Source organism: Nicotiana tabacum, chromosome 7 (assembly GCF_000715075.1).
Source record: "Nicotiana tabacum cultivar K326 chromosome 7, ASM71507v2, whole genome shotgun sequence".
NCBI classification, from domain to species: domain Eukaryota; kingdom Viridiplantae; phylum Streptophyta; class Magnoliopsida; order Solanales; family Solanaceae; genus Nicotiana; species Nicotiana tabacum.
In genome coordinates, this window is record NC_134086.1 from 139,626,134 (window position 1) to 139,653,611 (window position 27,478).

Here is a 27,478-nt window from a genome sequence, read left to right on the forward strand (position 1 = left end):
AAATACGCGCCTAAAGACTACGCGTTGTTATACTTTTAGCTAGGACCGTGAAATTTACTAAACCGCCCATCCCGGAATCTAAGTATTTTTAAAAAATAAATAAGATTGGAGGACCCTGCAAATTTTTGTATTGTTTATATTTATTTATTTTTAGCGAAATCCTCCCTTATTTTATGAATATCTTAAAATGACTACATTTTTTTATTATTAAGTTTGTCTATAAATATAAAATCAATCTCTACATACTTAAAAATAACATATTAAATACTAGTTTAAAACAATTATTAACGGAAAGTAATATTACTAAAATTATAATTATAAATACAATGTGGAATTCTCCAATAAATTTTTTTTTAAAAGAAACTAATTATCCCATAACCAGATTAAAATCATATTGTTAGATGACTTGAGCTATTGAAATTAATTATTTACAAATATTGAAAATTAGAAACAAACTTGATTACTAATCCGTATTTCTAAAATTTAATTAATTTAACCTTAACTAACCTTGTTTTAATTCAAATCATGTCCTAATACTTGATTCGCAAAATTAATTTAAATTCATGTTTTAACTAAATTTAGCTACATGATTTCGATTAACTTAATGTTGGCGATACTAAAACCCTTATGAATAGTGAACTTAATTAGTTTTGCCAAACTGATTTAATAAAGCCATTTTTACGTTATTTTCTTCTCATTTTAATTATTAGACAGTTTAATTAGTAATGAACATGCTTAAATATATACTACCTAATAATCAGGTTAAAGCAAAACATTATTTAATACATCGCTACAATATGTCTAGTTATGCAAAACGACGGCGATTTACAGAATAATAATATATGAAATAACCTAAATACAATTAATAAATAAAAAACAAAAAAAAACTAAATTAGAAATTTAACATTCCATTCTTCATTTCAGCTTACAAAATGCCAAAATTACAGTTGTGTATCTGGTATTGCCAATATAAGAAGAAGAAAGTCAGCAACGTAGTACGTAACATAGCAACAACAATAATAACCAGCAATCCAGTCAACAGAAAATCCCAGTGACAGATTTGAAAATCAAGATAAAAATCCAGAAACACTGACAACAAACAACGGACAGAAGCCAAGGGAATCTTTTCAGATTCGAAAGACTAATTAATATTTAACCCTTAATTTCTGAACCCGAATATCAGAATATTTATCAGGTGTATACTACTCTCTCTTTTAATTTCCAGCTTTTTTATTTTGTATTTTTTTTCTTTTTTGAAAGTCTTAATATTTTTCGGAATTTTTCTTTCTCTCTCTTTAATCTTCAGCCCTCTTTTTTTTTCTCTCTGTCTCCTTCCCTAAAATCTGATCAAGTCTCTCTATTTATCCCCATCTTTCAGCATTTTTTTTAAACATAAAACCCACTATCTTCCCACTCAACCCCCCTTTTAATCCCACTACTTAATATTTTGTCCCCCACTACATTAAACAAATACCCCATTATATCTTGTCCTCCATGCTTATATTAAACAATTTCATTATTCCCCACCATTATATCTTGTCCCCCAATTATTGATTATTTTAATATTATTTTAATCCTAATTGACAGAGCACTCAAAATAAATAATTGTTCAGAATTTTAATTCCAAAAATACCCCTCTGACCTTACTGAAATTACCATTTTGACCCTGAAAACATTGTAATTTACCAATCTACCTCGTCAGCTATAACAAGTTCAACTAATCAATTCTAACCAAAATATAGCAGCTATAACCAATTCCTAATCAGATTTTATGAACAAACTCAAACTATATGATAAACAACAAGAAACAACTGAAATTATTTTGATTGAACAATCTTTTTTTAAACAACAAATCTATTTTCAGATTCACCAATAATAACAAACAAATATATTCAAAGCATTAGCTCAAAATTCAAATTAAACTTAAACAAAATAAATAAACAGATTCAAATCACTAAACTCAAATAATCAATTGATCTTCAAATTAAATCCAACAAAATTATAACAAAGATACATGATTCAAACTAAATAAAAACATTAAAAAAACCAAAACATAAACTCACATTAAATCACTAGATTAAAAACGAACTTCAAACAAAAATGAACATGAATTAAATCTATATTAAACAACAAACATGGATGATTCAAGCGATTAAACTGATATATTTCTATATTACAACTAAATTCTTTTAAACGAATAAAAACAAACGAAGAAGAAATTATTAATTGAATTTCAACTTGAATCTAACAACATTAAAAAATTTTAAAAAATACATAAAAATACATGAAACAAACTGAAGAAATAATTAATTAAATTTCAATTTGAATCTAATAACATTAAAATTAAACTAACAATTTCTTTTAATAAATAAAACACATGAACAAACTGAAAAACTAATTAATTAAATTTTAATTTGAATCTAATAACATTAAAATTAAACTAACAATTTCTTTTAATAAATAAAACACATGAACAAACTGAAAAACTAATTAATTAAATTTCAATTTGAATCTAATACCATTAAAATTAAACTAACGATTTCTTTTAATAAAAACACATGAACAAACTGAAAAACTAATTAATTAAACGATGAACACGAACAAAACGAGAATCAAACATTCACCAATTTTAGATCCGAGAAAATCAAAACAAAATACGGACAAAATAAAACTCAAACCCACTAACCGGATCGGAACAACGACGAACTCGAAGGAAAACAAAACTCGAACCAAGACTACCAACGATCTAGCGGATCTTGACTTCAAAGACAAACCCACCTTCCTTTTTAAACTTGACGAACTCAAAACGACAAGCGACGAACAACAACGGACTCCAACTGAAGATCGGTGGGCAGCAACGGTAGAAAGTAGAAGAAGCAACGAACTTTGAGCAGCGACAGCCATGACGACTCCTCCTGAGCTCGACGTGAGGTGAAGAAGAAGCAACAGTGGTGAAGGCAGTAGCAGCTGCTACTGCTGAGCATGAAGGAGAGCAGTCATGGGCAGCAGCGACGGAGATGAAGAAGCAACGCAGCAGTGCGACGAGGCTCTCGTGGTTGTTTGGACGAGCTCGAAGACGCAGCCATGGCAACGAGGAGCGACGATGCTCTCTTTCATGGTTGGACGTAGCAGGAACAGCAGTGGCGAAGCTCGTCCATGGCGCGGGACAGAAAGAACAGGAAAGGAGAACGATACTAGGGTCTTTGAGAGGGTGAAGCCATGGCTGCTTGAGCTCAAGCTTGACGCAGCTGAAACGAGGAAGAAGACGCAACAGTCAAGGTCGTTTGGGACGAAGGCGAAGAAGAAGCAGCAGCCATGAACGGCTGCTGCATGCACTGTGTGTGTGAGTGTTTTGTTGTGTGTGTGTGAGAGTGTTTTTGTTGTGTGCTGGGTGTGACAAGGAAGATGAACTCGAGGGGGTGGGTTTGGGAGAAGAAAAGAAAGAGAGGGGCGGGTTTTCAACAGTAAAAAAAAATTTAGGTTTTTTTTTTTTGAAAGATAGGGAAATAGGGGTGTTGGGTTATGGACTGGGTCGACCCGGTTTGAAATGGACCGGGTCGTAGGGAAAGTTGGGTATATTTGGGCCTGTGGTTCAAAATTGAAGAAGAGGCCTAATTCCGATTTTCTTTTATATTCTTGCTCTCTTTTCTTTTACTTCCTAATTAATAAAACTAAAATTCTAAATTAACTTATAAACTAAATTAACTTATAAAAAATACTAATTAATTCCAATAACTATTATCGCACATTTAAAAAGCAATTAACGATAAAATCGCACAATTTAGGCGTTAAATGCTAAAAGTGCAACGTACATTATTTTTTATGATTTTCTCATTTTTGTAAAACAAACTTAAATAAATACTAAATGAAAATGCGACATATTTTATATTTTTATTAATTTAAACAAATAAACATGCACAGACAAAATACAAATAATTATACAAAAATACCACAAAAATACAAACATTGTACACAAAGGAAAATCGTTTTATTTTGAATTTTTGGAAATGATTCTCATATAGGGCGAAAATCACGTGCTCACAGGCTGTTTCTGCTTGTTTTGGAGCTGATTTTTGGATGAATCTGGAGGTGTATTTAAGATGGTAGCAGCAGTGGATTCACATAGTTAAAGGCTACTGGTTTTCATGGCCAAAAGTAGTGAGGCTTCTGTGAAGAAGATGAAGGGGCTTATCGGCTGTTTTGTCTTCAGGGGTGGGAGTCCTTTTGGTGTATAAACGGTGGATCTTTATTATGGTCCCCCTCTCATATTTTAGGTGTAGTTACTATTATATAGGGGTAGGAATTAGGTTAGTAGTATGAGCCTAGGAATTATGGGCTTAGTAATTATGGGCTATGTCTAAAATTAGGCCTAAAATGGGTTGCTCGAGCCCAAGTTTTATTCTTTCCTCGCAAACGAGATTAAAATACGACCTTATTTATTAATTAATCCTACTTAAATAAAATAACTTTTAAAATAAGACCGACCATTAAAATAAAATTATTTTTTGGTATTTTCAAAAATTGTACTAAAAGATAAAAAAATAGAAAAATTATTTTAAAATTAAGATAACATTCCTAGAATTATTTTTGTATTTTTGAATTTAGTAGACAAACTAAAAGTAACTAGATAAAAATATTAACTAGCTAAATAAGAGAAAATATTTTTTGTAATTTTTATTTATTTGTGATAAAATAAAGTAAATAGAGTCAAAATTAGATGAAATAACTATATTAGGCCTAAACTAAATATTTACACGCTAAAATATATAAAATCTTGGGGAGAGTCAAAAATCACATGTCTACAGCTGCCCCTCTTTGACTGAAAACGCGAAGAGTTTTCAGACAAAGAACGACTAGACAGGTTTTTTGACCCGACCCTTATTTGGAGAGACTAAAACTAAGAGGAAAAGAGAATGTGACCGAGCCCTGGTATCAGAGCTGCCTACATATCCTTGGCTATAAAGGAATCAGGCCACGTGTAGTTCAGAAGAGAGTGAGATTATAGAGTATGCCGAGGCGGAGAGCCAGTCGAGGCCGTTCTGCTGAGGTTCCGGTCCGCGGTCCCGTTATTACATCAAAATTAAAAAAAAAGACTAACTAAGCCTATCAGCTACGAGTTACAAGATTTCTATCTATGAGTGTTTTGAAGCTTGATCTTGAGTCTTGGCTGGTTCTTCATGTGGACCCTGATCTGAATCTTGATGCTTGTTAGTCGCATGTGTTGGTTCAATCTTCTTCAGCTTTTTCAAATCAAGACGGGACATGCAGAGCCTGTGACCTCAGCCATGTCTTGAGCAGCTCACATCATTCATTAACTTCTGCATTTGGATTCACTTTTTGTCTTTCTTTTTGTTTTTTTTTCTTTTTCTTTTGGATTGTGACTAACTTCTGTTGATCATATCGGACTGCTGACTCGCATTCTTGACGCGAGCTTCTTTTGTGGCTGACCTGAATTGCATTCTGAATTGAATTCCCCCCTTTTTTTTTCCAGATGAGCGCCTGATTGCTGAACTTGAACCGTCCTCTCTTGTTACTTGACACTGTTTTCCCTTGCACCTTGAACCATTTTCCCTCGAAACTTGAGCTATCTTCCTTCGAAACTGCTTTCCCTTGAAACTCGAGTTGTCTTCCTTCGCAACTATTTTCCCTTGAAACTTGAGTTGTCTTCCCTTGTTCTCCAGGTAGGCGCCTGATTACAACAAAACAGACAAAACAAAAGAATTCTTTTTTGCCCCAGTTTGCACTAGGAAGATTTGTGAGTTGTTAGAAAAATTGTAAACCACTTGTACTATTGATGCAATGATGAGAGTAAACTAAAGAATAGACTAGGAAAACTATAAACTAAGCTTGACTAAAGTAAAGACTGACTCTATTCTCTAGGCGGGGCCCCTGATTTCAAGAAAACTAGACATTGATAACTAAAAATTGACCCCTCTTTTTCAAATCCAGACTTCCCTTTTTTTAAAAAAAACATCCTAGGAGAAAATTCATCGAACTAGGTTTTCTATTTTAGGAGAAAGATTCACCAGACTAAGATTTTGATCCTAGGAGAAACTTCATCAGACTAGGTCTCTTTTCTTCTTCATTTTTTTTGGCGTCTTAGGAGAAAGATTCATCAGACTAAGACGTCGATCATAGGAGAAAATTCTTCAGACTAGGTTTTCTATCTTAGGAGAAAGATTCATCAGACTAAGATTTTTATCCTAGGAGAAAATTCATCAGACTAGGTTTTCTATCTTAGGAGAAAAATTCATCAGACTAAGATTTTGATCCTAGTAGAAAGTTCATCAGACTAGGTCTTCTATCTTAGGAGAAAAATTCATCAGACTAAGATTTTGATTGGGAGGAAAATCCATCAGACTAGGACTTTTTATCCTAGACGGAAAAATGTGAAGATCAATGGCAAGATTTTATGCATAATAGCAAGACAAATAAAAGCAAAGATTTGAGAAACCTCCCTTTGTCGGCTCTTCTCGTCTTTTCTCTTTCTTCTCTTTTTTTGTTTTTTTTCCTTTTTCATTTTTTTTCTTTTTGAATCACTTTCCTTGCACCGCTTTGTTCCTATTTCATACAAAGAAAAATTTGTTAGTTTTGAAAATGGTGGTCGGTTTGTGGCCTTGAGTCTTTGGGCAGCTTGGTTTCTGCTCAATCAGCTTGAGTCGGCTTCAAGAGACTTTTGCTCTGCATCAACCCTAATTGTTTCACACCTAGTATCATTTGTACTTGCGGCTCAATCAGCCTTATCTCAACTGGAGATCTTTGCCTAGGTGACCATTTCCGATATCTTGAATAGTTTTCTGCTTTTTGAGTAATTTGTCTGTCAAAGAGAATCACCAGTTATCTTTCTTGCGCCGAGTAGGCTGAGAAGAGTCTTTTTGGGGAAGCCTTTGTATGAATCTTCAAGGTATATTGACAATAACAACTGAGTGCAGGCCAATTTTACTTTATGCAACTGAAAAACTGGTAGCAGATTTTGAAATCTTTTCTTGCTTGTTTTGGCAAGGACTAACTCAGAGTGAAGGACACAAATGATGCAAAGAAACAAGTATTAACAAAAAATGCCCCTGTCGGAAGGACAAAAGGAAGAGTTTTTTTTATAACTAGCCTTAATGATCATGACATGCATTTTGGACTCAACGGCCTGATCTATCAAACTAATCCAATCTTCCATTTTACCATTCTTATGACCTTTGAAGTCTGGCTTGTTTATGCCAATTCTTTGCATCAGCTTTACGACTCACTTTCGACAAGTAGTGCCCGAGGGGTTTTCACCAACAAGTCTCTCTCATTTATTTATCTCTGCTTACCGTCGCCTTACAGTGCCCGTGAGGGTTTTCACTAATAAGACTCTCATTTTTCTTTCTTTTTCTTTTCTTTTCTGTTGCTTTCTTGAGCAACTTGACAGTGTTCTATGTCGTGTTATAACCGTTGCTCATTGCATGTTTCTCTTGGCATTCTTGAAGACATATCAGGATGTCTTTATTTGGAAGGATTTTGGATAGAGTTGGAAAGAAAGGACGTCATGAAAGCTCAAAATAAACTCAAAGTAAAGGGTATTGTAGGCTTAAAATTGAATCGACTCTTTCAAAAGTGAAATAAAATTTTTGCCCCAGTTTCAGTTATTGGGGATTTTTGGATTTTTTTTTTGAATTCTTATTTGGTTGGACCTAACCGTGAGGCTGCCTACGTATCCTTTTTTTAAGGAATCAGGTCGAATGTAGTTCAAACATCTGCCCTAACTATAATTCATCTTTCTTTCTGTTTCTCTTTTTTTTTTCTTTTTTTGCCCCAGCTTTCTTCATCTTTTTTTTCTCACTTGAACTTTCTAGGAATGCTCAATTTGTACTCTTGGGACATGGACTCTTTTTTTTCTTTTTTTTTTGACTCTAAACATGATTCCAAAAGAGTGTAGTCAAAGAAAAATAACACAGGCTCAAAAGGGGTAGCAAAGGATATAAAGTATTTAGGTAGCAGAAAAAGGGCCTCCCAACCTCAAGAACGTCAAACATGGTATCTTTTGTCGATCACAACATTGACGAATATGTATGTCTTTTTGGTGTTCCGTGGTCACAAGACATTTTTTCATCCCTTAGTGACAAACTTTCCAACAAACTTCAATTGATTAAACATCCTTAAGCCCAATCTTCACAATAATTTGAAGGTGAATTTTACTCAACCTTAGTTCCAAAGTACTTCAACTCTTTATTCATCCTCAAAAGTGTTTTTTTTCTTTTTTCTTTTGTTATCCAATTCCAAATTAAATCAGTTTCTAAAATCTGGCCAAAATTTCCGCATGCATGTCATGTCATTAGAACTGGCGAGAAAAGAACTAGAAATAAAATGACACAAAAGGACAAACTGTATTGAATAAGTATGGAAGGGTTTGACAACTAAACAAGCAACCTAAAATCCAAGTTCAACCCTAAAATAACCCGGCTAATGAAAATAGCAACAAAACATACAGACAAGACTCACACAAACAGAATAGAGGGACAGAAGGGTTTGACTCAATAAAACAAATAAAACCTGGATCACAACCCTGAAATAACCCAGATAATAGAAAAAATATCAAAACAAGCTACCAAAATTCTTTCTTATTGAGGAGGAAATGCCTTTTCAATTGCTAGGCTTGACATTTAGCCACAAATTTGCTCATAAGAATCACCATGGCCTTCTCCAATTTCAAAATCATTAACTTCAGTTAGCAAGTTCCCAAGAGGATTCTCATACTCTATGTCACCGTGCATCATCCCCACAAAGTGTACATCATTATGTGCAGGTAAAGGATTTTGCACGATATTCTGGGTGTCACTGTCTTGGATCACAATCAGGTTTTCCTGGATCATCCTTTCTATTTCTCTTTTCAAATCCTGACAGCTTTCAACATTGTGCCCCTGGGCATTGGAATGGTATTCAAACCTTTTAGAAGGGTCAAAGCTTCTTGCACGGGGGTCCACGTGATTTGGAGGAATAGGTGCAATCATGTCATACTGCTTCAATTTCTCAAACAAGTTTGCATAGGACTCTCATATTGGTGTAAAATTATCTTTCAGCCTTTGTTCCCTTCTATACCCCTGGCTTGGATGTGGGTTATAGGGAATTTGAAAATTTTGTGGAGGCTGGTGGAGATGTTGCGGTGCTGGTGCTCGCCTTCGGGGGTGTCTTGGTGGCCGGGCAACATACTGAGGTCCAGAAACAGAGTATTGAGGGTTCTGAAGTGGATAAAAATAGTATTCAGGCGAATCATAGGAAACCTGATGAGGTTGCTCATACCTTCGAGATGCTCTCCTAGAACCTCTTCTCGACCCTGATGTCATGATTTCTTCATGCTTCTCATTCGTGCCACTGAAATTATCAAATTCAATCGGGACAGCCTGAGTTGCGGCTTTGAGAATTGCTTGACTTATAATTTTGCCTGTCTTAAGACCATTCTCAATCATTTCCCCCATTTTGAATTCTTCCGAGAAAGATTTACCCACTGCGGACATCATGTTTTGAAAATAATCTGGTTCTTGAGCATGAAGGAAGACAGTGATTAGCTCGTGGCCATCCATGGGTGGCTTAACTCTAGTTGCTTGCTCTCTCCATTTAATGGCATATTCCCTGAAATTTTCAGTTGGTTTCTTCTTCAAGTTTGAAAGGGAATTGCGGTCTGGGGCAATGTCAATGTTGTATTAGAACTTTTTGACAAAGGCCTGTGCCATGTTATCCCAGACATACCAGCGAGACGTGTCTTGATCCATAAACCATTCGGAGGCTACTCCCGTAAGGCTTTCCCCAAAATAAGCCATCAGCAATTCTTCATTTCTTCCCACACCTCTCAGTTGATTGCAATACCTTTTCAGGTGGGTTATGGGATCTCCATTTCCATCATACTTTTCAAATTTGGGAGTCTTGAAACCAGACGGCAAGTGGACATCGGGGAACATACATAGATCTTTGAAGGCAACACTCTTTTGACCTGCCAACCCTTGCACGTTTTTCAACCGTTGTTCTAAGCTTTTCACTCTTTTGGTCATTTCTTCCTGTACCATCTTTCGGGCAGGCTTCTCAATATTTGCAGGAAGATCAAATGAGTACGAGTGGTGCTCAGGATAGTGGTACTGCTCTTGCTGTGTAGCAAATTGTGACTCATGACGAGGCTGTCCTTGACCACTGGCCCATGCTTGACATATTTCGGTCATTTGCTGTTTCAGTGTTCTATTTTTCTCAAACACAGCAGACTCTTGTTGAACCCTCTGACCCTGAGTCTCTTGAGCACTTGTAATAACAGCTTCGATGTCAGTTATCATTTTTCCTTGGATCTTGTGTTTCCAGCTTACCACAAACCGACCACCTCAACTTTCTTCACAATTCAAAACAAAACACACGTTAGAATGGACTCAGTCAGTCCTTATTATTATCAACATTTTTTCACTTTTGTTTTTTCAATTTTTTTTTCATTTTTATTTTCAATGGTTGCTTGAACCTGATGTGGGTTGCCAATGTATCATTTTCCTTTTTGAATTCTTTTATTTTATTTTTTTCGAAAGAAAGACTTATAAAGAAGAAAAGGAATATTTTGGATTTTGATTTTTCTTCAGCATTTTTGCAAAGAAAGATTTCTAAAGAAGAAAGATTTTTTTTTTTTGAATTTTTTTCTGGAACTTCGAAAGAAAAACTTCTAATGAAGAGAGAAAATATTTTTGGAATTTTATTTTGAATTTATGAAAGAAATGCTTCTAAAAAAAAGAAAATATTTTTGAATTTTGGATTTTCTTTTCAATTTTGAAAGAAGAATGAAAATAATTTTGGATTTTTTGAAAATTGGGGTCTGAAAAAAAAACACTTTTCTAGAGAGGAAGTGAAGGAAAATATTTTTGGATTTTTTGAAAATTATGGGCCGGAACCGATGAGGTTGGCCTAGGTATCTCACATCCGGTGAGAATCAGACCCGCGTAGTTCGCCCAATTTTGACGGAACAGGAAAAACATGACTTATTTTGAAATGACTTTTTTTTTCAAAATTCGGTAGAGTTTCAGGATATTGCAAATACCTACCTCTCACCCTTGATTTTTTTTTCTTTTTTTTTCTTTCCATATTCTAGAAGCCAGTCAACATGCAAGCCGAAACAGATAAATACGCAAGTAGCACGTAAGATGCATCAGGATGGTCTTTTCATTTCGGGTGCACCTGTCCTAGACAGACCCAACCCCTGTGTTGAGTCTCCAAAGTCAAATGCACATGATGCAAACGAACGTTCCTACTAGGGATTCGACATGAGGCTGAGTTATTCTAGGTTTAAAACCTGGGTATATTGTTCTAGACCTGGCTTACCTGAGCGGACAACTCGAGCCAAGGGGGGCCAGCGTACCAGTAACCAAAAGATCAAAAGATCATCCGGCTTTGCAACTTGTCCGAACCTCATTCTATTTGGGATATGACACTAATAGAAAGAAGTCACGCCAGCGTGCACTCCTCAGAAGAGAGAAGAGAGGGGTTTCGTAGCAGTTTATATACAGTTCAAATAATATCAAAGCGATAAAAAGCAACATTTAGCACATTAGGCCCAAACATGTAATAAAATCAGATAATAAATATAGCCAAATATAACAATTATTCTAAGCTTGAATTCTTGAACCCTGAACCAGAGATTCTGGGTTAAAATCCCCAGCAGAGTCGCCAGAGCTGTCACACCTCCTTTTTAGCTGCACCCCTGGAAGGGAGGGTATAAAGGAGTTTTTTCCAATTTAAGTGACAATCGAAACGAGATTATTTATTTTTAAAATTCAGAGTCGTCACTTGGGATAACTTATGGTGTCCCAAGTCACCGGTTCAAATCTCGAATCGAGAAAAAGATTGACTCTGTATTACAGTCCGCGAACACAGAAATTCGGGTAAGGAATTCTGTTAACCCGGGAGAAGGTGTTAGGCATTCCCGGATTCCGTGGTTCTAGCACGGTCGCTCAACTTTTATAATTGGCCTATTATCTGATTTTAATACATGTTTTAGCCAAGGGTACAATTTTAACTTTATAACCGCTTTTATTTAAATATTTTTTTTAGGAAGATTCAACGTCACATAAAATGCGTCTTGAACCACGTCACATAAATGCACCCGCAGTCCACAACACATTTATCTAACGTTGTTGAGACTTGGATTTGGGTCACATAAATGTGCACCCGAGTTTGGAATTAGGCATCGTAACTATGTCACGGGAACCGTACCCATAGCCACGATAATTTATTAATCGCTCCTAAAGCAAGCTACGATGTTCATATTGTTCACTTTTTTAGGTTCGGGCTATTTGTGAATGGTCATGGATTATAGATATGGAGGCGTTTGGAGTACAAGAATTTTAAGCTAATTGGAATAATCTAGCAATGAATTCTGTTACAAACAACAAGTCATCAACTTCATAAACTAGAGTCTGGACCAAAATTTTGAAATATATTACTTCGACTGAAAATGGAGCAGTATACATACGTTCTACAAATAAACTAAAAGCACCATTCAAATGCCTAGTAGTACATATTTTTTGGCATAAATATCTTTCAGTTTTAAAATTATTACAAAGAATAGGCCAAGTGCTCATGGAAAAATAAAATATCACGCATAAATCCAAAAGCAAAAACAGCACCAACACAAAAGACTGAGTATTTTCGTAAGGGCCTCAAATTAAACTCATCTGACCCATAATCTTTCTTAACAAAAGGATCAATTAAGCTAATTGGTAGATTAATCTTGTTAAAGTTCAGGCCAAACAAAGGAATTCCACTTAAAATCAAATATCAAACAACCAGCCAAATATTTCATTCAAATAACAATAACAATTTGAAATCTGAAAATCTAAGAAGAAACCAAGTGAGGAATAAATCATTTAACAGAGTCTCGAAACTAGTGCAAAGCAATAAAGATAACCCAAATCAAAATGGGGACCTTGATCGGATACAGCGACAAACCGTAAACCATGCCGACAACAACCTCAAACACAGAGCTTCACCGGGATTAATGGAGGATTTTTGATCTGTTTCCTCGGCAAAAATGGTAGCGGTTTGAGATACTGTTTTCACATTTTTGGAGCTGGTTTTACATCTTTTTCAAGGCCGTGTTGTTGCATTTTTTACTTGAATATTTCAGCTAGTTTTTGGTGATGTTTGGGCGATTTGAAGGAAGGTTTAGAGATGGTTTTGAAAGAGCAGATGCTCGTTGTTTGGACTGGTTTGAGAAGGACAAATGCTGAATTTTTTGCAGCAACTTTGGAGCTGAAGAATGGGGTCAATGGAGGTGGGTTTTGCGACTATTTGGCTACATCTTTTAGCATATTTTGGGGCTGGATGTTGGGGTTGTTTCTGCTCATTTTGGAGCTAATTTTTGGACGAATCTGGAGGTGTATTTAAGATGGTAGCAACAGTGGATTCACATAGTTAAAGGCTACTGGTTTAGTCTTCAGGGGTTAAGCGGTTGTTTAGTCTTCAGGGGTGGGAGTCCTTTTGGTGTATAAACGACGGATCTTTTTTATGGTCCCCCTCTCATATTTTAGGTGTAGGTACTATTATATAGGTGTAAGAATTAGGTTAGGAGTATGAGCCTAGTAATTATGGGTTAGGTCTAAAATTAGGCCTAAAAATGGGTTGCTCGAGCCCAAGTTTTATTCTTTCCTCGCGAACGATATTAAAATACAACCTCATTTATTAATTAGTCCTACTTAAATAAAATAACTGTTAAAATAAGACTAACTATTAAAATAAAACTATTTTTTTTGTATTTTCAAAATATCGTTCTAAAAGATAAAAAGAATAGAAAAATTATTATAAAATTAAGATAACATTCCTAGAATTATTTTTGTATTTTTGAATTTAGTAGACAAATTAAAAGTAACTAGATAAAAATATTAACTAGCTAAATAAGAGAAAATATTTTTTTGTAATTTTTATTTATTTGTGATAAAATAAAGCAAATAGAGTCAAAATTAATTGAAATAACTATATTAGGCCTAAACTAAATATTTACACGCTAAAATATATAAAATCTTGGGGAGGGTCAAAAATCACATGTCTACATCTATCACCTTTGATGCTTCCATGTCAAACCTCTTCAAGAGCTCCCTGATGTATTTTTGCTGACAAATAAATGTACCATTTGGGGGATATTTTACTTCAAGACCCAAGAAGAAGTTCAGTTCCCCCATCATACTCATTTTAAACTCACTTCTCATGAGTTTTACAAATTCTTCACACAGAGAATCAGCTGTTGCCCTAAAAATGATATCACCAACATAGACCTGAACAATGAGAAGATTCCTTCCCCGTTTCTTTAGGAATAGAGTGTTGTCAATTTTCCCTCTTTTAAAGCCATTTTCCAAGAAGAACTTTGACAACCTTTCATACCAAGCTCAAGGAGCCTGCTTCAGCCCATACAATGCTTTGTCCAGTTTAAACACATATTCAGGGTGTTCATGACATTCAAACCCTGGAGGTTGCTTCACATAGACTTCTTCCTTAAGAAGTCCATTCAGAAATGCACTTTTGACATCCATTTGGAATAAGGTAAATTCCATATGAGATACAAAAGCGATTAGAATTCTAATAGCTTCCATGTGAGCGACCGGAGCAAACGTTTCATCATAGTCAATCCCTTCCTCCTGATTATAGCCTTAAACCACTAGCCTGACCTTGTTCCTTGTGGTATTCTCATGTTCATCAAGCTTGTTCCTAAATACTCACCTGGTTCCTATAATGGTTCGATCTGAGGGTCTGGGTACCAGGTGCCCGACATTATTCCTTTCAAATTGATGTAACTCGTCTTTCATAGTTGTAATCCAATCTGCATCTTTCAAGGCTTCTTTGATATTCTTGGGTTCTATTTGGGAGAGAAAGGCTAAGAAGGCAAGTGAATTTCTGGCTTTTGACCTGGTTTATACTCCGAAATCTAGAAGGGTAATTATGTTGTCAAAAGGATGAGAGCTTGTGTGTCTCTAGTTAGACGTCTGAGGTTCATTTAGAGAGAATGTGGGCATGTTTGACTGGTTTTCCTGAGTTCTTCTCTCGGGTGCTAGTGGAGTACCCTGAACTGCATCAACCACTCTTTCTTCAACTTCGATGGTTGTAATTGCAGTACATGGTTCCATTGTTGATGAGACAGTATTGTCCTCACTCAGCTCTTTTACTTGACTCATCATATCTGCCTTTCCATTTGTCATGTCAATGACTTCACAAGGGACTAGTAAGGGTTCTCCATCTTGATCTTCTTCAGTATTCTTCTCACATGATGGATAAGACTCATTAAAGATAATATGAATTCCCTCAACACATTGAGTCCGCTTACTATATATCTTGTATGCTTTGCTTTGAGAAGAGTAGCCCAGAAATATCCTTCATCACTCTTGGCATCGAATTTACCAAGATGATCCTTTCCATTATTGAGAACATAGCATTTGCACCCAAAATGTTCTTAGGTGAATCAACTTGGGTTTCCTTCCATTCAGCAGCTCATATGGGGTTTTGTTCAGGAGAGATCTGATCATGCACCTGTTCACCAAGTAGCAGGTAGTGTTGACCGCTTCAGCCCAGAAGTTCTTTGCAATTCCACTGTCGATTAGTATTGTTCTTGCCATCTCTTCTAGAGTTCTGTTCTTCCTTTCCACTACTCTATTTTGCTGAGGAGTTTTGGGAGCTGAGAAGTTGTGGGTGATGCCATTTTCATTGCAGAACTCATAAAATTTGGCATTGTTAAATTCTGTTCCATGATATGACCTAATGCATGTGACTCTAGACTCCATCTTCACCTGGATTTTCTTCACAAAGGCCACAAACACCTCAAAGGTTTCATCTTTAGTTCTAAGAAATAGAGTCCATGTGAATTTGGAGTAGTCATCCACTATCACAAAAATGTATCTTTTTACTCCTCTGTTTTGCACTCTCATAGGACCACATAGGTCCATATGCAAAATCTCTAGTGGCTTTGAGGTGCTCACATCCCTTTTAGACTTAAAAGAGGACTTCACATGTTTTCCTCTAGCACAGACATCACAGATTTTTTGCATCTTGAACTTTAACATGGGCAGACCATGAACCAGGTCCTTCTGAATTAGTTTGTTCAAAAGAGAAAAGCTTGCATTCCCCAGTCTCATGTGCCATGGTTCATCATCATCGTCAATAGCTTTCAAACAACTCAGATCACCACTTTGTAAGGATTCGAAATCAGCAACATAGATGTTCTTGTATCTTTTGGCCACAAGTACCATTTCACCGGTTACCATATCAGTAACTGTACATATCTTGGACAAGAATTCTACCTTGTTTCCTTTATCACAAATATGAGAGACACTCAAGAGACTGTACTTATGGTCATTGACATAGTACACATTTCCAATAGAATGAGTGAGTGACTTCCCGACTTTTCCAACTCCAAGAATGTACCCCTTTTCCCATTTTCAAAGGATACACTCCCTCCTTGCAGGGCTTTTAGTGAAAGAAAGTCCATGGTGTTCCCAGTCATATGCTTTGAACACCCATTATCCAGGAACCATTGTTGACCACTTCCCTTCACTGTTCCCTGCACAAAAATATCAAGATTTAGTTTTAAAAACCCAAGCAAGTTTGGGTCCCTTGTAGTGGACAAGAGGATGAATAAGAGCTCTCTTAGTCCATGCAGGTAATGTGCGTGTTTTATGAGTGGAACCTGGTCCCTCTTTTGTAGTCACTTTTCCAGCAAACACTTTGTTTTTCTAAATAGATTGAACCCTGGCCGGATAATTTTCTTTGAAGTGCCCATTGTTCCCACAGTGGGTACAAAACCAGTTATCAGAAATAGTGACATATTTGTTGTGAGGGTTGTAAGGAGTTTTTTCCCTTTAGAACCCTATTCCCTGCCTGTTTCCACCATTATTAGTGTACATAATAGTGATAGCTTCTGAGGACCAGGTCCTTTTTAGGAACTTTTCAAGATCATTTTTTACTTTTTCCAGATCAGTTTGGAGGTGCTTTTTTTTCTCAGTTTCAACACACATCCTAGTTCTCACAGCTTTCAACTCATTTTCAAGCCTAATGTGTTCCTCATTGACTGTCTCTTTTCCTTTTCCAGAATTTCCAGGTTTTGAATTAGTCTCTGGTCTCTCTATTGTTTCCCTTAGGTCTACAATTACTGCCAAGAGATCATTTCTTTTTTCTTTGAAGTTTTCAATGATTTCCTTGTAGTCAATAACTACAGCCACTAAGTCATCTCTGGTTTGTTCAGCTTCTCCTAGTTCTAAGGTCAACGAATCCCTATCTTCCACAAGACTATGATAGGCATCAATCAATACACTAGCTAATGACATGAGTTTCTTAGGAGAGTAGGATTTCAGATTTCTCTGAACATCCCTGAAATTTACCTCCTTGTTGTCATCGTCTTCATCATCATCTGATTGGGCCATCAAAGCAAAAGTTGAGTCATATTCATTTTCCTTGCCTTCAACTGACATCATGGAACTATCACCAGCATCAGTTTCATCTTCAGACTCACCAGAGGAATCTCCCCATGCTGCAAGAGCCTGTTTCATCATATTGTCAGCAGATCTCTTTCTTTTGAAGTCCTTAAAAGGAACTGGGTTCCTCTTAACTGCTTTTTCAAGGTTGCTTTTGGAGAACTCTTACTTCAAGAGAGGACAATTTTTGATGAAGTGTCTAGGTTTTCCACACTTATTACAGAGATCATAGTTTTTGGTTTGCTAGAGCTGCCCCTTTTTAGTATTTCTCTATTTCTTCTGACCATCTTCTGAAATCTTTTGGTTAAGTAAGTCATGTCACTGTCTTCCTCACTTGAGTCATTACTATCAGCTTTGAGTACCGGGTTCTTTTCTTTCTTTGGCTCTCTTCTTTCACTGTCTATCTTCATCTTCATCTCATAGGTCTTCAGATTTCTAACCAGCTCTTCTATGGTCAGCTCCTACAAGTCCTTTGATTCAATAATAGCATTCACCTTGCTTTCCCAAGGTCTAGGCAGAATACTAAGGATTTTCCTTACTAGCTTGTTCTAGTAATGGTTTCACCAAGTGAGTGTAACTCATTTATGATGGAAGTAAATTTTGTGTGCATATCTTGAATAGATTCATCGTACTTCATCCTGAAGAGTTCATACTTGATAGTGAGCATATCGATCTTAGACTGTTTTACTTGGGTGGTTCCCTCATGAGCTATTTGCAAAGCTTCCTATATCTCTTTAGCAGTGTCGTAAATGGAGATTATATTATATTCTTCAGGTCTTATCCCACATACCAGAATCTTCTTGGCACGAAAATTCTTCTCCACAGCTTTCCTGTCTGCGTCAGTGTATTCTTTACTGGTTTTTAACATTGAAAATAGAAGTTCTTCCAGTACCTTTGTTGGAACAAAAGGACCATCACATATGACATCCCATAACTCAGAATCCTCAACCATGATAAAATCATGCATTCTTGTTTTCCACCACCCATAGTATTGTCCATTGAACCACGGTGGTCGGTATGTAGATTGACCTTCTTCAAAATTTGGTGGAGCAGCCATAAGGATACTTCCTAGGTGTTAGCCTGATAGGAGGAACCCGCTCTGATACCAATTGTTAGTTTGTATGAGTCCACCAAACAGTAGAGTACCTGGTCCTCTATGAGGTTATGCTGAGAATGCTAGTAAAACTGTAAGTAAATGAGACACAGGATTTTTATGTGGAAAAATCCCAACTCAAATGGACAAAAACCACGACCTACACCTGTAGGCTTTCAACTTCACTAACTTGTAAACACCTATTACAAGTCACTTTGTAATAACTCTATTGCAAAGGATTCAACTCAACTAACTTGTGGTACTCTCACCACAAGCCATTTTGTCACTCTCTAGTTACAAAGACTTTAACTAACTTGTGATACTCTCACCACAAGCCACTTTGTCACTCTCTAGTTACAAAGACTTTAACTAACTTATGATACTCTCACTACAAGCCACTTTGTCACTCTCTAGTAACAAAGACTTTAACTTATGACTAAACCTAGTCACAACATAAACTCAGAGAGTGTACGGATTTTACAAGAGGGTTCCTAATCAATGCTTCTGGCTAAGCAGTTTAGGAGATACAATAAGAACAATCACAAAGTTACAACTCAACTAAGGACAACAAAATACTAACTTTAGGAATTGGTCCGTAGTAGCGTTTAACTTTGTTTTTCAAGCTCGTGAGAATTGATTTCTCTGTTTTGAAAAAGGCTTGAATGAGAATTAGAAATGTTCAAGTGATGTTTTGATATAAACTCATTGTTGATACACCTTGATGACACCACTTGAAATGATGTAAGCACTTTAGTTGGTCAAGGAGTAAGTGGGCACTGGAAATAGTGCAGTGCAGGCGGTCACGTTGCTTCCAGCTGTGTCCAATTGACTTTGTACTGCTATGAGGGAACCACAAGGGTATAGGTCCTTGTTTGGTTTTCTATCTCCTCAAGTTATGGCAGTTTACATTTAGTTGGAATCCGTTAAATAGTCCATGTGTGTCAGGTTTCCTATCTGGTCCTTGACAGTAAGTTTGTTGGATCATCAAAACATAAGGCAAAGACATTGAAAACCTATTAATAACCTGTTGCAGTTCGAGCGAAGTCGAACTTTTCTCTTTTTTTTTTTATTTGGCGATGGCCCTTGGCCGTAGAGGTGTTATTTTGAGTTGGTCAAAATATTAACCTGTTGCAGTTCGAGCGAGGTCGAACTCTTCTCTTTTTTTTCTTTGGCGTTGGCCCTTGGCCGTAGAGGTGTTATTTCGAGCTGGTCGAAATATTAACCTGTTGCAGTTCGAGCGAGGTCGAACTCTTCTCTTTTTTTTTTGGCGATGGCCCTTGGCCGTAGTGGTGTTATTTTGAGCTGGTTGAAATATTATTGTTAGTTTGTATGAGTCCAACTCTTCTCTTTTTTTCTTTGGCGATGGACCTTGGCCGTAGAGGTGTTATTTTGAGCTGGTCAAAATATTAACCTGTTGCAGTTCAAGCGAGGTCGAACTCTTCTCTTTTTTTTTTGGCGATGGCCCTTAGCCGTAGAGGTGTTATTTCGAGCTGGACGAAATATTAACCTGTTGCAGTTCGAGCGAGGTCGAACTCTTCTTTTTTTTTCTTTGGCGATGGACCTTGGCCGTAGAGGTGTTATTTCGAGCTAGTTGAAATATTAACCTGTTGGAGTTCGAGCGAGGTCGAACTCTTCTTTTTTTTTCTTTGGCGATGGCCCTTGGCAGTAGAGGTGTTATTTCGAGCTGGTCGAAATATTAACATGGTGTAGTTCGAGCAAGGTTGAACTCTTCTCTTTCTTTTTCTTTGGCGATGGTCCTTGGCCATGGAGGTGTTATTTCGAGCTGGTCGAAATATTAACCTATTGCAGTTCAAGCGGGGTCGAACCCTTCTTTTTTTTCTTTGGCGATGGCCCTTGGCCGTAGAGGTGTTATTTCGAGCTGGTCGAAATATTAACCTTTTGCAGTTCAAGCGAGGTTGAACTCTTCTTTTTTTTTCTTTGGCGATTGCCCTTGGCTGTAGTGGTGTTATTTCGAGTTAGTCGAAATATTAACCTGTTGCAGTTCGAGCGAGGTCGAACCTTTTTTTTTCCTTTGGCGATGACCCTTGGTCGTAGAGGTGTTATTTCGAGCTAGTCGAAATATTAACCTATTGCAGTTCGAGCGAGGTCGAACTCTTCTCTCTTTTTTTTCTTTAGCGATGGCTCTTGGCCGTAGAGGTGTTATTTCGAGCTGGTCGAAATATTAACTTGTTGCAGTTCGAGCGAGGTTGAACTCTTCTTTTTTTTTTCTTTGGCGATGGCCTTTGGCCAGATAGGTGTTAATTTGAGCTGGTCGAAATATTAACCTATTATGAGTCCTAGAAACCGTTTTTGAGAGTTTCAGGTGTACCCTGAGGAGTCCCGGTTTTGCTCAACCTCTGCGTTTTCTGGGTGAGTCCTGGTTTGATCGATTTTGTTTGCATCGGAGAGAGCGATGTCAGAGGGTATAAAACGTTGTTATGTTACTCACGTTCATTTCATGCTTGTATTGGGGTTTCCCTGTCTAGTCCCTTCGTATTTCGGTCTGGAGACACCGTTGGCAAGCGAGGCAATAGATTATACTTTGAACTTTGGTGACGTCCCCCTTTTTGTTTCGATCAAAACCTCCCCGAGAGAGCCCAATCGGGACAACACCTGGGTGAGGAGAAGGAACACAGCCTGGGGGACGTCCCTTTCCAGAAGTTGAGATGTCTGGGATGGGTGGCATTCAAGTTATTTTGTAATAGTTCATCTCCAATTGGAATGCTTCTTTGCTCGCTTGTCCATGTGATGTTTGTGTTCCTGTTTAAGCAAACAACAGAAGATAAACCAAAGTTAGATTTTTCTTACCTCGATCCGATGAGTCGATGACGAGGGTAGCCTTATGGCGTTGTTCACTCTGCCTGGCGTCTAAGTGTTTGACAGAATGGAGGTTTGTGGATTCGGTAGCCGCATTCAACTCTCTTTCCCCCCTCCCCTTTTTTTGGATGCCCTGCCCCACGTGGGTTAGGTTTATCTTATCTCGCTCGTGGGCCATCCGGTGTGTGGGATGGGAGAATGTTAAAATAGGGCAAGATGCGTCCAATTTTCTATAGGATCGCGCAGCAGGTGCCGTCTCCTCTTGTGAGCTTTGCGTGGATATTGATTGTAACTTCTGCTTTCATGTAGCATCAAAATTTAGATTAGCACGTGAGATTTACCTACCATTCTTTCTGGTGGGTGATTGTGTTTCACTAGTTTTGGACCTGAAGGAGACTAGGAAATTTGGCTAAGAAATCCCCACAGACAACGTCAAATTGTTTGACCAAAAGATGTTAAAACCTTTATGGGCTAATCAATTAATGGCAAGGAAAGGAAAATCTTAGCCAAGCATAATCAACTTCAGACCTTGAAATGCATTGCGCGATAATGAATAACAAAATAGAAGGAACATTTTTCTATTCCTGATGTTACAACCCTATCTTTGATAGGAAGAATGAAATTACTATTTACATCCTTCGGGGGAGGAAATTGATAGAGAAAAAAGAGACAGTTCAGAAGCCCCCTTTTTGTGAATCCCCTCTATATATAGTTCTCAGAATTTTACTGTGTTCTTTGACCAACGGGTTCTTCACGTGACGATCTAGACGTCGTTACTCGAGTACTGTTCTTACTCAGTATTCATCGTCGATGATTGGACTGAGGTTGGTCGTGGTGTTTCTCATCATTTCGCCACTTAAGCGAGACCCCAACTTGGTTGTCTACTGTGGTCAGATTTGACCCATACAATGTGATCTTCCATTCAGATTTACCGTCTTTCTGTTAACTTTGCTTTGTTGGGTATAAAAGGACATAAACACAGCTCCTCATTCTCGTACGTAGTTGAAGTGTAAAAGGCAGGAGTCCACCGTTAAGGTGAATAAGGGCGCATGTAAAGCTCGGATTAATTTTTTTTTTCTTTACTTTTTCTCTAACTATTAACAAATTAAACCAATTAAAGATGCTATTTGTTAAACTAAACATGCTTTGTCCTTCATCATTCCTTTACAGTTTGTATGGATGGTTATTACTTTTTGTATTGTATCGTATTGTTACTTTAAATACAATTTGTTTTGATTGTTACTTAAATTTTATTGTATTATATCGTTAAATTCGTCGTTACGTAATGACGGAAAGTATCACTTTATGTAACGACAGATTTGGTGTGGTGGCGTCGTTACCTTGCTTTTTTCTTTCATCTTGCACTTTCTTATTATTAAACAATCATATTTTATCTTTTACCCTATTTTTTTATATAATAATTCTACTTCATATCTTATTTTCTCTTAGTAATATTGCAAATTTATTTATCATATCATTGATACGTGACATGAAATGATGACAAACAATATAAACTATCCAAATATTATATTTATCAAACAATATAACACAATACATTATAAAACAATATAATACAATACATTATAAAACGGCCATGCAACAAGTAACAATCATTTAAACAAGCTGTGTCGTATATCATTCCTTTTCTACCTCTTCTCGATTACACCTCCCTTCCCTTCTTCAAACTAGACTCTGGATGTCCACATATTTCACGATATCTCCTATTTAATATTTTGAACATCCATCCAAACGACAGCAAATGACATATAGGACCTCAAAAGGTAGTCAATAATGGGGATGGCCAAATACAAATAAATAATATAATGCCCACAACACTATTGGATTGAAATAATTGCGATCCCCATAAGTTTGTCCCCATTAGCAAAGCACATGGCTTTGCCTCCCAATAACTTTAATATGTCATGTTACTTGTCTTCAATTTATTAGTAGATAACTTCAAAGTGCCACTTACACATATGGCCCAAACAATATGTATATAATTCAAGATACTCAAAAATAGGGCTCCAACCAATATGAGGCTGTCACATACTAGTTGACAACTATTCAAATCTTTTCTTCTCGTAGATAATATTTTCACAATTTTTATATATATGTTATAAACCATCAAATTACAACAGATTTAAAAACTCCAAGGTCAATTATATAATTTGACCATGGAAACAAAACAAAAAAAATAAAAATACAATGAACAATTAATTGGATCATCAATTTCAGCTTCTGTTCTTGCATTTCTCCACTGCTCTTGGTGCTGCATAAAATTTAGCCATTTATCTTAGTGACAGAATTTGAATGACAAAATAAGGAAAATAAAAATTAAATATAATGAGTAATCTAGAAATTAATTCCTTGTGTGAGTATGTACCTAGTCCAATGGCCTCAGATCCTTTCATTATCCTTAAGCGTTTGCATGAATCAACAAACATCCTAGAATAGAAGTAAGAATTAGTTAAAGTTAATCACCAAATTAACGTAATAAAAATAAAAGAGTATGATGAAAAATGAATAAATATTGGAGATGCAATTAGAAACTTACTCCCAAGGTACATCACCAACAAGCATCCAGTCTCCATCCTTGTCTTCGTAAGTAGGTACATAGTCTGAGCCATTTAAGAGGTCTATTAATTTGCTCTCATTCATGAAATCCTTAAATCCATGAGTCCCACAATTTCCTACATAAATTTCAAGAAAATAAATGTTATTATATCAAAAATTTTAGACAGAAAATAGCATATCTTACTCCATCATTTTTTTTTTTGGTAAGTAAAAAATATATATTGTCTTCATTTCATTTTGGTAAAAAATTATTGGCAATATGCTTTGCCATTTGTACGTATTTTTTTTTATCTGCAGGTCTCGAACCGATGACCTGTGGTCTAAGACGGAGGAATTCCACCCACCCTACAATTCCTTGGTACTTTAAAAAGATCAAAGCAAATATTAATTAGCGGCCCAATAAATTTAGAATACAAAATGGTTAAATTAAAAATAAAAAACTTGGAGTGTGTAAAGCATATTTAATTGCAAAATATGAAAAGGTAAAAGAATATTTAGGTATATACCAATGGTGAAAGAGCTGAACATTTTGCCAAGGGCATCAGAGAGTTGTTGGTAGCTTTTGTACATCTTTAAGTCCACTTTACGTAAGTATGGAGCTCCGTCCACGCTAACTTTCACAAAGGCTGCGCCGCCGCCGGAGCTTTCGCCGTTGCCGGTGCTGTTCTTTTGGACGGTTAGTACATTCTTCCTGAATGATCTCACTGGTGGCCAACCCACAACTTGTGCCCTAAGATAAGCAAATAAAACAATAACATTTTCCATTAGTTCCATGCACTCATAATTTTCCATTAATTATCCCATAAATAAAAGATATTAATTCCCTCTTTCTACATAAAAAAAGGTATTCTTATTATTTTGTGCATATAAAGTGAAATTAGGTCCAAAGCTTGCCAAGAACTTAAAGCAAATATTGTCATAGATTCATATGTTAATTTATTAAACTAATATTAGATCGGGGCCGAGCTAGAAGTGTTCGATCAAACCTAGTAGCTTTTGTTCAAAGAATGTATTTGTATTAAGAAAATTATTAAATATGTATAAATATTAAATTTTTTAAATAGTTAATACTTATTGGACATAGCTACTTTTGATAAAGTGGTTCAGCTAGATGTAAAGTTTATACTGTTTTTATAATAGTATTGTACCATTTGTTATCTTCTAAGCACACACATGCTTTGTCTCAGCAAGAGGTAACAAAGAAATACTCTGTAAAGTACCTCTAGATTTGTTTTCTAGAATGAATTGTTTACATATTCAAAAAGAGGGTGAAAAGATAATAAATTAAAGGTCCATGTGTTTTCCACTAAAATGTTGGGTAATGAAAGTAAAAGATTCCAAATGTTTTGTTCTTTTCTCCATCTTCCAGACAAAAACAAGTACCAACCACAGCCCTACCCATTTCCAATTAAAGTCCAATTTTGCTCAAAAAAGATAGGTTACAGTTCTGACACCTAACATTTCGTTTTTTCCATTTTTTAGGGGAAAAAAAATTAGAAGCAAATTAAAGTAATTCTAATCAATAAATTCTCCTAATAATACTTTGATGTAGCATTCCAAAGGGTTTTCCGTAATTCACTATTTGATCCCTAACAGAAATTAATTACTAAGGTTTAGCGTGATTTACAATGCAAATCCAGTAATTTATAACATACAGCACGAAGTAATTAGAATTTGCATGAAAATATAATAAAAGGAAGAAGTAATAAAAGAAATAATTCGACAACAAAAAGCAGAAAAGAAAACTTTCTTGGTTCCTTTAGTATTGTACATTATTATTAAAACTAAGAGTTAATTTATCATACCCTGAACTTAAAACTCAACAAAATTAAGAAATATTCGGGAATTCCTATATAAAATTAAAGTTCCAAACCATACAACATGACTAAGAAAAATTCGTATGACTTTTTTTTTTTACTACTTTCACGTAAAATGGGACGAACTGATAAAATTCCATTGCCATTTTAATTAACTACTGCTACAAATATTATTTGCATCAATAAATAAATAAATAAAACACACAAATAAAAAATTACTTGGCTGGTGGCTTAGCAGGATCAGTGGGAGCAATATTCTTCTTCTCCTTAATGTTGTCAACTTGATTATCAACTGTGGAATCCTTTGAAGAAAGGTTTAGTTTCAAATCAACAGTTTCTGAAAAGACTCTCTTCCCATTATTCTTTGACGTCATTTCACCTTCATTTCCATTAATGGCTCCCGGCAACCCTAGCCTCAGCTCCGTCTCCGCTTCATAATCCAATCGAATTTTGTCACACTCCGCTCCCATCACACTCGTCATCTGACTTCTGTCAAGATTTTAACGTGGAAAATCCTTCTTCAAAATACAATTAAAAAAAATTCTTTATTCCTTTTCTTCTCTTGTTTGTTTCTTTGGTGTTTTTCTTTTTAAGTTGACAATGAATGTGTAAGAAGGGTATAATGAGCATAAGGAAGCATGCTATATATGATATATGTGAAGAGTATGATATATTTTAGAGGGCAAGGATTGTGCCACGTGGAAATGAATGATTAACCGGGTCGGTCTCGGGTTGTCGGATAGTATATGTCATCAGTGACGCGATTTTGTTTTTGATTGGGGTTTTTAGTTTAATTTCTTCTTTTTAATTTTGTTTTCTTGTTTGGAATAATAATGGACTAAGCAAGTTGGCTACTATTTTTACGCTTACTTTTGTTTGTTAGGCTCCACTTATTGTCGTTCTTTTTCTTTTTTTACAGTAATAATCAATAATAAATCGTGAGCTAAAGCAGTATGATAAGACAATAGAGGGGACAACAATGACAACTTTTTCTCAGCAAACAAAAGATAATCAATTAATCAAGTAATTAATTAAAGGGTAAAATATTAAAAAGAAGAAAGGCAAAAAGTAACAAAAAGTGAGGAAAGAGACAAGGAGCTTTTTTTCTTTTTCTTTTTTTTTATAGCTAAATGTCTCCTAAATTGTCTTCCTTTTATTCTTGTGTCTAAACTAACTTATCACATAACTCTAGATTTAAATCACTCTGTATATTCCCATGCATTTCTCGTATTTTTATAAATGAAATTAAAAAAAAAACTAAATTGTAACACCAGTTTCAAAAAAGTCATTGGGGTATCGTTCTTTAAAAAAAAAAAAAATAGTTGTCACATCCCAAAATAAGGCTCATGGCTGAAACTTAGTGAGCTCAACCTTCAAGTCAACCTGCTCAAACATGTGTAACTTATACTGACATCAAAATATTCTAAACCCACTCAATTGAAACTAAAGTTATACATTAATTAAGACGGTGGCAAAATGGTTAAAATTAAACAAAGATCCTTTCATATTATCCATTAAAAATGGGTTGAATAATGAACTTTTTAAAAACGAATTAAATATGAATAAGAACTATATTATCCACTCAGAAAATTGATAACCAATGGATAACTAATAGGTTTATATAACTTTTACTTTAGTAAAGCCTCAAATTGGGGGTTCCTCAAATTTGAAAGACTAGGAATTCTCCCGAAAGTTATCATATTCAAGAAGCCATGAATAATATGGATATC

General features: G+C 35.9%; 1 protein-coding gene across 1 annotated transcript; it reads right to left on the reverse strand.

Moving 5' to 3' along the window:
• Window positions 1–23,436: 23,436 nt before the first annotated feature.
• On the reverse strand, window positions 23,437–26,284 carry LOC107809429 (auxin-responsive protein IAA16-like). The gene is given in 5 exon segments (NM_001325838.1): window positions 23,437–23,626; window positions 23,741–23,802; window positions 23,912–24,047; window positions 24,438–24,661; window positions 25,968–26,284. Coding segments are annotated over 5 exon segments (723 nt in total). The 5' UTR covers window positions 26,231–26,284; the 3' UTR covers window positions 23,437–23,588.
• Between the last annotated feature and the right edge of the window lie 1,194 nt (window positions 26,285–27,478).